Here is a 13,454-nt window from a genome sequence, read left to right on the forward strand (position 1 = left end):
TCGGTCATAAATATCAATTATGCAGCATATAAAAAAGTAGAAGAAGAAACAGATATTGTTTAAAGATTAGAATTTTTTACATCAAGTTTCCAGACATAGCAAACATTTTTATTTATATCTTAAGTCGTGAAAAAAAAGGAAAAATGTTATCTTCTTTTTTCCCCCTTAAATCGAAAAATTAGTACAAGTTACTAAATATCAACAATGTAACAATCAACAATAAGTAAAAATTTCAAGAAATATCTATAAATATTTAAAAGTACGTAATAATAATTTAAATTTTTATAAGCAAATTGATACTCGGACGTAAAGTGTATAGTGGGTATAGTGCCGCGCTAGTGTATGAAAGGTCTGTGGTTCGATGCCTCGGGAAAGCAAGTGTCACGTTTTACATTTTTATTTATAGATTTATACCTATCAAAATTTTGCGGCTAATATTTTCTATTAAATTTATTCAAGCAACTAAATACAAGTCGATATCAGTTGCATACATAAAATTTTAATTTAAATATTTTTTTAATAAATTATTTTATGATTTTTTAAAAAATAAATGGTAAAATGTCAGGTTTAAGAAATCTTTTAAAATGTCTACTTTAATGGATGAAAAGTTTGTTTGAATGTTATAAAAGAAAAAATAGATATCATTTCCAAAATTCTGCCAATAATTGTGCGTAGTTAGTTAATTTCTGTGAAATTTTGATCATAATTTTTTTTTCCCATTTAAATTATTGTAATTCTACCACAACTGGGTGAGAAAGACTGATGACATTTACTTTTTATCTTAATTTTTGTTTAATTTAAGAACTGTACAAATCGTGAAGAGAATAAAGACTGCTATCAATAAATGTCAAATTAAAAAATTAATCAACCACTTTGAAAACAACTAAGTAAATTTAAGTAAATTAAATTAAATTTATTTATTTCTATAATATTCGTTAAAAAGTTATTGAAATTTCAAGTAATTTTTTTAAATAATAAGATTTAAAAAAAGAAATTCCGTTCTCGCCCATTTTGTAGAGAGAAAGTCTAAGATCGATATTTATAGCGATTAGAGCCATGGCAACGAAAAAAGCCAAAATATAAATTCAGTTAAGTTTTGGAGTTTTTAACGCTTTGGTGATAATTCACTTTTGAACTATTTTATTTGATTTTCTTATCCTTTTTTCTAGGGTATTCGTCTATAATACTCTAGTAGAGTTCAATTATTACTCATAGATTCTTAATCACACATCTATGCATGCCTAGAAAAATATTGATAAATTGTAATTTACTGAAATAAATATAAATAACAATTGCATAAAGCAGTTGAATTTTTTATATCTATTAGAAAAATTAAAGCACAGTGTTTATTTCTCCTTTCCAAACAGCAAAATTTAAAAAAAAATGCTTAGTGGCGCCATCTGTTGGCTCTTATAACAGATCCTGGTGTACGAAATATAAGTAACGAGAAGAATTATGAGTTTTAATTTAATATCTTATCCGAGATAAAAGCTTTGATTTTGTTATTTTAACATTTTACAAGAATTAAATAAGGTCCCATATTAGTTATTAAAAACCATACTACTAAATTGCGTACTGCGATATACATTATTAAAAATTATCTCTTTCCATAAGAATGACTCAGTATAAAGATTAATTTTTTTAATTGACTACATTAAAAATTGATGATATAGATTAATTTTACTAAAAACTAATTACAGCGATTAATTTTACAATAAAAATATTATATCGATTAAATTAACTAAAAACTAATCATATCGATTATTAACTAAAGCACTTAATCGATTAATTTATACCAAGTTTTTATAAATAAAAACGATTAATCGATATAAAATATCGATTAAATCTATATCGAAATAATAACAGTCACTGCTATTTGTCACTGTTACTTTTGGGTCCCAGTAGCAGAAGTAACAGTGACTGAAAAGTAGCAGTTTTGCCCATCTCTAGATAGTTGCAGACAGAAACATATCAGCATAAGAGAAATTAGAGAAGAGAAATTAGAGAGAGAAGAAGAGAAATTAGAGAGAGAAATTAGAGAAGAGAAATAAGAGAAGAGAGGGAAATAGAAAGTGCCAAATTCAGCCGAAAAAAGTGGCTCTAGCCAGGGCTGAAAGTCCATAAATATCAAGACGGAAAAGAGTAAAAACTGGTAAAAAAATAAATTTCCTTTTTAGCTTTTTTTCGGGAATAATAAAATATCAATAATCACCAATCTTTTTAACGGATATAATTTCTATATTGAATTGCTTCCACCCCGAGAAAAAAATTAATAGCAATTGTAGTCCCTTACGCTTCAGCAATTGAAGATGACTTCACGTTAATGGACGACAATTGCAGGCCACATCCTGCTAACTGGGTGAATGATTTTCTTTTAGAGGAAGAAATCATACGAACTGGTTGACTAGCGTGTTCTTCTTACATAAACCCAATCGAGCATGTTTGGTGCAATCTAAGCAGACGAATTGCTGGACGCCTACCACCACCAAAAACTCTCCAATAACTGGTAAGAGCTCTTCTGGAGGAGTGGGGTAGAATACCTCAGCCCCTTATTAATAAGCTCATTGACTCGATACCCCCAAGGTGTTCAACGTTGCTGGCTGTCCGGGAAAAACCATACCCCCGACTAAAAACGATTTTCTTTTAAGGAAACACTTTTTTTTATTTGTCTTTCTCGAATGCAGAAATTGTGTTTTATTTCCTTTACCCAAATGCTCAACAAAACGCATTTTTTTCATCCAAACAAATGCCATTTTTTATATCACATAGCCTACTAAGTCTGTCCATAATGTATCAATCATTCAAACAATTTTCTCGGTGTAGGATCAACCCACAACCGCAACATTGGTTAATTGTTTAAAGCAGTGTATGTATCACTTTCAGGACAATAGGAGTAGCAAAGCAAAGGCTGTGCAACGAAGGAGTACTTTCTCTGGTTAGGTGAGTCATTGTCTGCCTCAAAATCTGATATTCAGGTGCAGTTCATTACAGCAGCAATGATAATTGCAGCAATAACTGGAACGATTAGTTTAATATGGATTCATTTATTTGACTGCAAACGGTTGGAGACGGTTGCACCTGTAAATAGTAGAAATTCCAGGAATCTCCCAGCGTGGTTTTGACAGCGTGAAGCCCATATTACTACTAGTGGGTACTCCTTTGAGCATTTTTTAAAAACATTTTAACAATAAAGATTATTTGTTTGTTATTATTTGTTATTATTGTATTCTCCATTTTAAGCAAGCACGCAACCTCGCTCAGATCCTCCTTTGCTTTCCGATTCCCTATTATATGCTTAAAGTTATTGGTTTCTGCAATTTATACCATCTTTAACACTTGTGATCATTCGTTCGGAAAAATCCATTTCAAAATGTTTGATGGTTTTTCATTGATGGACCAACATAATCTTCATGGCAACCATCAATAGTCATCATTATATTTTTTTAATAGTAACCAACATAAGTAACCATATCCCCAATGTTGGAATTCGGACTGATTTATGATGATCCAACCATAAGAATAGCAAATTGTTTTGATGGTTTGTTCATGTTGAACCACCAGAAATTTCCATCATAGTTTTTTAGAAATCAAATGTTGGAACGATCATGAACCACCATTACCCCTATGTAGGTATTCGACCTGATTTATTAAGGGCCAACATTTTTTTATTTATTTATTTCCAATGAGCTGCACAATCGGTCTTGCTGATGAGCAGACCTAGTGCGTTCTCCAGAGATGGTATCCAGTCTTTCAAGACCACCCCACCACAATGGGTGAGATACCGTTGGTCATGTTAATTTGGACGTCTAGTTTCTACCACACTAGATGGCAGCACCTAGACTCTATTTGGATGCTAAAGTGGCACTAGGAATTTAATTTTGCCGGAAATGCCAAGAGCCAATAAGGTACTCCAGGGATCTTTTACATGCCGCATAATCATACGACATGGCCGCTGAGGATTTTCTGCATCCCGAAAATCCGGTGTCTGGGGCCGGGGATCAAACCCGCAGACTTGGGCTCAGAAGGCCGACGACAAACCAACTGCGCCACACAGCCACTGAAGGGCCAACATAAAAAAACTTAATTGCATTGATTAGGACTGGGCTATAAATCGATATATCGCGACATATCGATTTAACGCCTATATCGGCAAACCGATACAGCAACTTTCATTCCAAGCGATGCATCAGAAATCTGATTTAAGCCGACGAGTGAAGAAGACGATATAACGATATAGCGATACACGCAAGGACTTTCTCTTACGTTCCGATGCCAACTCGCGCTGTGGAAGACGATATTGTTTCGTTATGTTGAGACGGCCTTGACTGATAAGCGGTAGAATCAAAACCACTTTTGAGACCTTATATCGTTATATCACATGTTCGTTTTCGCACCTTCGCGATTTGAAATCGTTTCTTGTAGATTATTTTCAATGGGATTAACTTCGTGATCGCCGTCGTAACCTTGTTCTGAACGCAATCTATTATTGAAAAGAATTTATAAAGAAAAGTTTCTTCATTAATTAGGCAAGTTTTTTATTTATTTTCTGACAAAACTTTTTTATATTTTTAAATGTGAAAATTATCGGAAATCTAATTTAAGGCACCCATAAGGAATTAAATTACAAAGTAAATAAATTTGTTAGGTTATTTTTTTACTTTCTTTTAATTTATTAAAAACCTTTCGGATAAAACTTCTAATAATTTAATGGGCTTCTATTACTTATTTTAAATTTATAAATCTTGAGTTGTTTTTATTTTTAGAAATAAAGTTAAAACAAAACTTATTTTTTGGACATAAGTCAATAAACTTTATTTGTTCAAAAGAATTTGAAAAGTTTGCGAATTTTATTCATTTCTTTTTTTTTTATCAGTTACTACTTCGTTTTATTAGAGAGTAAAATCATTATTTTTTTTTAATTTTCGTTTTATATTATTAGTTAATTAGCTAAATATATTACCGAATATCACAATTCTTTTGTTTTTATTTTTAAGAATTTAATTAAGAAACTTTGCCTTACTTTGTTTTTCGTTCGTTCATTATTTAATTTAATTAAATTATTTATATGAAATAATAATAAAAATAGTGTTTAAGAAGCATTTTTTTTCTAAAATTTATTTAGCTCTTTGTTTTAAGCATACAAATAATTTTTTAACGAACTTATTTTTTAAATTTTGTTCCTATGCTGTTAGGTAATTGATAAATTTCACTTTTATTTATTTTTTTATTTTTAAACTAAGAAATCTTTTGTTATTTGCGTGATCATTTTTAGAAAATATAACAAAACTTGTGTTTACTTCTTCATTAAGAATTTGAACATTACGATCGAACTTAATAATTCTGTAATTATTTACGCATAATAGTACAAGCAAATATTGATTTGTTAAAAAAAGTTTCTTTTTTAAAAAAAAAAAATATATTTTTAACACTTTGTTTTAAGTGTATAATGAATTTCTTAACAAACTTTTTTTTAAATTTTTTAAATTTTCTTTCAATAATTTCAGCTAGATATCTTTATAAAATTCCCTTTTTATTTTTAAACTGAGAAATCTTTCAGAGAACGAAAATTTTAAGAAATTATTACAATTCTTATGTTTGCTTTTTAGTTTAAAATTCGAACATTTTTAATTTTAAACTTCGGCTTTTAGTCAATCTAACTTTTATTTTAATTAAAATATATTTTGAAATTTTAAAATCAGCTTTTGTTTAATAACAATATTTTTTTTCATTAAGGGTATTTTAGGGGTTAACTTAAATTAAGACTGCTTATACCTTATAAACGATAAAGAAGTGCAAATATTTCATTCTGTATCTACACACATTTTTTCAATAAATATTTTAAGTAAGATTTGTACATCTTAGTCAATTTATTTAATATCTTTCTTTAGCAAAACATATATATTTTCAAATTTATAAATTGATTTAAATCAATATGCGTATGAAATCTTGATAGAAATCTGACTTTCTGTGCCTTAAAGTAAATGAAATTCAAAAATACTATATCGCGATACATCGCTATATCGCGATGCAAAACTGACGATATATCACGATATATAATTTCTAATATCGCCCAGTCCTAGCATTGATATTATATTCTTGCTGAACCATGAAGAATTGTTATCAAACCACCATGAAAATGCATTGTTGTATCATTGTAAGCCATCACGAATTTCCATCATAGTATTTTAGAAATTAAATGTTGGAATGATCATGAACAACCATCATCCCTATGTAGGAAATCGCATTGATTTATGATGGTTCAACTAAAAAAAATTATCCTGAGAATCAACAAGAATTCCCACTAAACCATCATGAAAATGTACAGTTGGAACCATCATGGATTGTTGATCAAAGAAAATCAAACTTATCTTGATGGTTAACCATCATAGTATTAAAGTACCATTTTCCATCATGGAATGATGGTAGTTTGTTGGCATATCAAAAACCATGAACGAATAATGGAAAATGTCGGATGATGGTGACCATCAAATGATGTTGGACCATCATGAATCTCACTGAAACCTATATAAACCATCAAATTTTTTATGATGGGACCATCAAGAATTTTGACTTGGGAACCCTGTAAATAAATATATTTTACCAGTGAGGCATATTTTCTCAAAGTAACTGGTGGATGATGGTGGAGACGTCACAGCGATGTCACTTCGGCGTCCTTCCGATGTCACCGTCGACTTCATGCAGTTCTGAGCAGTGTAGCTGAGCAGCATGGAATTGCAATCCGATAGTGCTCGGCACCTTGAGAGGCATTCATAGGTGACTGAAGACTCCCCCTGGGTGCCCTTGTACAACGGCATCAGTCTCTGACCTCTCAGGGATGCTCCGGCCACTTTTTCGAAGGATGTCGAACCAAGTGGGCATTGACCTTGTAAAAAACAAAGAGAGTATCAGATATAATTTGATTAGAATAAAAGGCATTAAAGCAAATTATATTTTGTTTAAAAAAAAAGACGAATCTACGTTAACTTACAAATGTTAATGTAGAGTCATTTCATAGATAGAATCTTTGAAATGACTCTACATACAGAAGCATTTCATAAAATCATAGAATCATTTTATAGAATTGTAAAATCTTTTTCTAAAATAATTTTATTGAATCTTGAAATTATTTTATCGAATCATAGAATCATTTAATAAACCATGGTAGGACGCTGGACTCCCGTTCGTGAGAAAAGGAGTTCGAATCCAGCCAGCCGAAGACTCCCCTTGTGGTAAATGTTGACTGGCACTCGTTAAATCAGTCGGGTCACAAAGTCCTCCATGCTCCCATAACATTTTATACCTCTGGGGGTACTGGATTGGAGATTGATCGTTTCCTGGTTTAGGTCAAAATTACGATCTGTGGATGAATGAATAGATGTATGAATGGGTTCGCTTTGTAAACGGGAGTGACTCATGGATATGGCAAAAGTCGAATTCTTGACCATAGAGGGCGTCACTGGAAAACAAGAACAATCTCAACCCCTATGCCTTAATGACCAACGACAACAATAACATTGAACCATGGTATCATTTCTTAAAATTGTTTAATAGAATCATAAACTCATTTCACATGAATCATAGAATCATTTTATGGAATCGCAGAATTATTTCATAGAAATCCTAAAATCTTTCCATAATTAATTCAATTTCATGAAATCATTTCATTTTCAGTAAAATAATCAAATGGTTTAATTTGGAAAGGTTACTGTATGATCATTTTATAGATAGAATCATGTAATACTTTCTATGAAATTATTGATATGAAATTATTGATATGAAACATTTCATAAAATCATAGAATTGTAAAACCTTTTTTTTTTAAAGTAATTTTATTGAATCTTAAAATTATTTTATCGCATCTTAGAATCATTTTATTGAACCATGGTAACATTTCATAGAAATCATAGAACTATTTTATAGAATCCTAAACTCATTTCATATGAATCATAGAATAATTGTACAGAATCATTTCGTAGAAATCTCAGTATCATTTCATAATTATTTCAATTTCATGAAATCATTTCATTTTCAGTAAAACAATAAATGGTTTCACTTTGAAAAGTTAATCTAGGATCATTTTGTAGGTAGAATCATATAATAATTTTTGTGAAATGATTCATAAGAAACATTTCATAAAATCCTAGAATCATTTTATAGAATAGTTAAAACCTTTTTTCAAATCATTTTATTGAATCTTAAAATTATTTAATTGAATCAAAGAATCATTTTATTGAACCATGGTAACATTTCATAGAGACCATAGAAATGTTTTGTAGAATCATACACTCATTTCATATGAATCATAGAATAATTGTACAGAATCATTTCATAAAAATCTCAGAATCATTTCATAATTATTTCAATTTCATGAAATCATTTCATTTTCAGTAAAACAATAAAAGGTTTCACTTTGAAAGGTTAATGTAGGATCATTTTGTAGGTAGAATCATATAATAATTTTTATGAAATGATTCATAAGAAACATTTCATAAAATCTTATAATAATTTATAGAATTGTAAAATCTTTTTTTTTAAATAATTTTATTGAATCTTAAAATTATTTATAGAATTATAAACTTATTTTTTATGAATCATTGTATAGAATCATTTCATGTTGTGCATTAATGTTTCGATAAATTATAATTTAAATAAAAAAGCTAATTGCGATCAATAAATAATTTAAACAGATTAAAGATGAACAGATTTTATCTCAACCCTTTGACGCAGAGCGGACACCGGTGACCCTTTAATAGATTTTTTCTGAAGCTCTACTTACAAGTTAGAACATATTTTGTTATTTTTTTAATTTTAAAAAAACAATCTAATAGTTTTCCTGAAAAATATGATAGATTATCGGATTTATATGTGTCTTAAAATATGAAATCCAAATAAATAGTTTAAAAGATTCTTTTTTATTCAAAAATTTATCAATAATTTATTTTGTAGATTCAATGGTGAATTACTCGTTCACTAAGATGGAAATAAGTGCTAATTTGAAAAGTTAAATGCTTAAGGGCCAGCTGTGTTTAGAAGATTTTACTTTTAACACAGAAAAATACACCAGCGTTTCATGCTGTATTTCATAATCATAAATTATTAAAATGTTAAATATATTATTTTTCACTTATTTTGACTCAAATTAATACAAAATATTGAAAAATTATGAATATAATGCTTGATTAAAATTCTGCGTCAAAAGGTTAAAGGTTATATTCAGAGTTCATTAAAAATTCTATTTGTTCTTAAATTTCTGCATTCAACTACCTCTGGAAAAAGACAACATCTCTAATTAGTTATTGTTTCAGTGAAAAAATTCGTTGTTAAATATCCGATGTTGCAAAAATGCTTCTTGCATCATGCTCTCTGAGCTAGAACTGATTAATATCAAAGTTAAGGATCAAGACAACAAGAGTACTTTTTCTTCTTCTTTATATTTCTTTAAAAATTATGTCTATTTTTCGTGAGAATTATTTTCTTTAGTATCACAGAGCAGTAAAATAAGAGAATTAAAGTTAGTTAAAAGCATTATTTTTCATTATATGGCCCTCAAATTCAAATAAAAATACGGTTAACTTCAAGACTACAGGCATCTTAAAAGATATTGAACATCATTCATTAAATTTTACACATCCGTTATGACTAAAGGCATCTTGAGGCAACTATTTCGTGTCGCAATGAAATTCCTTTAATTTTTCTTTTATTTTTTTCCGTGCACGGAAAAAAAGAATATTTTTTTTACGCAAAATATATTCAAGGTTAGTCACATATTTCAAAAGGATGTATTTCAAAACCGTCTGGATTACTTGTTAGAATTTGTAATACAGCGAAGCATATAAAATAAATCAACCACAAAAGTCAAATTCGCAAGAAGACTAAAAAACAAACACTCATTCTCTAATATATATCACTAATATATATACATATATCTATATTAGTGATAAATCTACAAGTCTCTCTTTTAATCAGGGGTCTGTCCAGACATTTTGTGAAAGGTCCGTTTTTCGAGAAATTGTGAAAAAATTACATTCTTTCAACCAGGGTCCGCTTTTATGAATTTGTGCAAATAGGGTCCGTTATTGCAAAAAAATATTTTTCAAGAAGTTTTTAAATTGTAAAGACGTACAAGATTATGCTCAAGACTGTAAAATTATAATTAAAGAAATTAAATTTTAAAAAATAAACAACAATTGCTGCTACTAAATTAGAGATCCAACATACAAATATTTGGTACTTAGCCTATACTGCTGAACGCAGAATATTCATTTCGGACGAATAATGGAAGAATCGTCTGCCGAAGACAAAACTTAATTCGTTTACATCCATCTTTCTTGTTTTCTGCCCTGGGAAGGGTTTATTCGATTCACAAAATAATAATGAAGATAAAGAAATTTGTGAAGGGTCCGATTAAAAGAAAAATCATTTTGTGAAGGGTCCGTTTTTAAGTTAAAATATTTTGTGAAGGGTCCGTTTTTATGAAAAGATATTTTGTGAAGGGACGAGATTCTTAAAATAATCACTAAATTTGTTTCAATCTATAGTCCTTGGCAAATTATTAGACGCCCTATAAGATTCTACATAAAATCTTAATTATCAGGTGATACTATACAGCTTTATTTGTTTTTAGGTGACTGAAACCGGTTTGCACTTGTTTACGTTTTTGTATGAATTGTTTAACATTGTAATGCAAAACGTTAAAAATAAATACAAAAAGGAAGTATACAAAAAGTCTCCTGAATAAAATCCCATTACATGCATGCATAAACATAAAAGTACTGCATATAATTAAGTGTAACACATGTAATTATTAAAAAACTACAGTGTGTCAAATAATTTGGTCTAATTATTATACTAATATGCTAATATAATACCTGATATAATAAATATTCTAATTTATATAATACATCGTCTAATATATGCTATCGTCGAATTTATATTATATGTCGTCGAATTTTACCAATTGATGCACGAGCGTAAGCAGGTACAAACCGGTTTCAGTTGCGTAAAACCAATAAAGCTGTATAGTATCACCTGATGATTAATATTTTACATAGAATCTTATAGGGCGTCTAATAAATTGGCCATGGAGTGTATTAACGACCCGTCATAAAACATGGATGGCAACTTTCTAAAGTTAATGTGAAACGCTGCGTTATTCCAGCTGTCTTATAGTCAGACTTTTAAAATGTCTGCAACATTACCAAACTTTTTGAAAGCTTTAGTTAAATGAACTAAATGAAAGCTTTGCTTAAAAAAATTGTTCGTAAAAACATTTCATTCAGGCTTTTCTTACGATAATGACGTATATTAACTTGAATGAATAGTGAATGAACCTCGAATGAACAAGAAAAGAAAAAAGAGTGTCACGAAAAGTTATATTTCGTGCAAAAAGAATGTAGATAAGAAATATTCGAATGAGTAGACGCTTTGCATTAAAGAATGTTGCACTACAACTTAGACGGAGGATGTACTACACCAGGGATGGCGAACCAATGGCACGCGTGCCATTTATGGCACGAGACACAATATTTTGGGCACGCCACCCATCACAATTGTAATTACACTATGAATTGTTATTACACAAATGTTATTATACTATGAAGCATATGTAACAATTAAATTAAAATTCACAAAAGCAAAACAAAATAATAAACAATTATTAATAAAAATATTAACAATTAATGCTGAAAAAAGCAATTAATAACCATAAAAAACAAGCTAACAATAAATAACTAGTAAAAAAATTAACAGTTCCGTAAACTAACATCTTACAACCTAATATAAGTTATTTGTCATCTAATCTGCAACAACAGAAGTCACACTGATGTTACTTTACGCGTGTAACTGAGACATTTTCAATGTAAATAAAGAGTTTTGAGTTGATAGTATTTAGTATTATTATTTTCCCAATAATCACGGAGTCAAAATTATTTGACGGCACCGGCACGTCTATGACCTCATTAAACAATTTTTTAGAAAAAATGGCACGTTGGTGTATAAAGGTTCGCCACCCCTGTACTACACGATGTTCCCGTCTTATGAGCAGGCAACTCACAGTTTCATATGTGGTGATGCCCTCGGTATAGTTTGTCTAAGTAAAGAACTCCCCTAGTCATTCGTTTAGGGAGGTGGCAGTTACTATGGTTACGAGGTTTAAATAGGTCATTATTTAAGACAGATTTGACTCTGATCGGCGAGAGAAAAGGGAATGAGGGGTAAAAGAAGCTCCCCTCTTTGAAATGCGCTATTTCTTATTCCTATAGCAGCAGACGGCTTTAGACTTCGTGGCGAGGGGAGTTCTTTCTATAGACAAACTATAGTGCGATTGAAATAGTGGCAGTGTGCAATAGCAGATCAGTGTGGGAGAGTTACAGAAGCGGTAGCAGACTGTAAGTTTGTTCTTAGGGTCTAACTTCTGTCTGAGGGGTAGGTTAGGTAAAAATGCCATGGATGGAATACACTTGAGTTTGAGATCGCCTTTGGTCATTTCCCCTCTCTGGGAGCATCCATATTTATAGTATGGGAGAGGGTCACTTATAGCTGCACTACAACCATCATCATCATCAAAATTTATATGGGTGCCTGAAGTCGTTTACGGCCCTTTTCCCATCCATCTTGAAGTTTTAACTTTAAGGTGGTTCTTTCTGGTAACTGGAATGCAAATTGCGGTGAAAAGAAAATTAAATATTTTGTTTTTCTAGTTAAAGCTGCGTCGCTACAAAAATAAGCTGCCACTGACTCTAGTTATGCGTCTTCTTTCAGGTTTTCAAAAGTAAAAATTTCCATAAATCCAGTGTGGTATCTCAATTTATGGTTTTTTTTTTTTAATAAAAAAATTGCAGTTTAGTTTTGCAATACGATGGTCAAAAAAAAAAAAAACTCAATCTTGAGGTCGCTATGCATGTTCTTATTTCGAATAAGCTTGAGTTATTTTTCGGAGTATTTTATTTTGTCATCTTAGTTTCTCTAGGAGTGATGGGGAGATGTTACACAAGGTTGGATATGCGTAATTTAATATTAGGCGGATCAGTGAGATGTAGAATAAGTTTTTAAGTCTGAGTTCTATTTTACATATTTGAAGAAGAATTTGTAATTTGCGAGCTGACCAGACCAAGATACTTTTCATTAACAGTGTGGATACTGTACTACAACCTTTTTTTCCGAAGTGCTTAACCTGTTCGAGGCGGGCGAGTCATGCATGCATTCTCAAGGTGTCGATAATCAGGGTAAAAAAGATACTTGTAAAATTGGTAGACAAACTATTTTATATAGCAGTTTACTTGTGGACGGGTTAATAATAGCTGCTAAGCTATTTGAATCTGCCGGTCACTGCTCTTACAAAAAAAGTAATGTATTTGTGAGGTTGACAGATGTAAAAAAATACACATGAGGTTGAAAATGAGGTGATGTTTTTCTAATTGAATTCTTATTTACTTGAAGTGTAGAAAAAATAGCCT

The 13,454-nt window shown here is 30.3% G+C and overlaps 1 protein-coding gene across 4 annotated transcripts in view; it reads right to left on the reverse strand.

Moving 5' to 3' along the window:
* Positions 1 to 13,454, reverse strand: part of LOC107437961 (uncharacterized) — a 100,539-nt gene that overhangs the window by 29,164 nt on the left and 57,921 nt on the right. For all 4 annotated transcript variants that reach the window (XM_016050113.4, XM_016050112.4, XM_016050114.5 and 1 more), the window contains exon 3: positions 6,602 to 6,883. In XM_016050113.4, coding sequence (XP_015905599.2) covers positions 6,602 to 6,883 — 282 coding nt within the window. The remainder of the gene's footprint in view (positions 1 to 6,601; positions 6,884 to 13,454) is intronic.

The sequence above is a fragment of the Parasteatoda tepidariorum genome, chromosome 5, assembly GCF_982258835.1.
Source record: "Parasteatoda tepidariorum strain Cologne lab strain chromosome 5, Ptep-v5.0, whole genome shotgun sequence".
NCBI classification, from domain to species: Eukaryota; Metazoa; Arthropoda; class Arachnida; order Araneae; family Theridiidae; genus Parasteatoda; species Parasteatoda tepidariorum.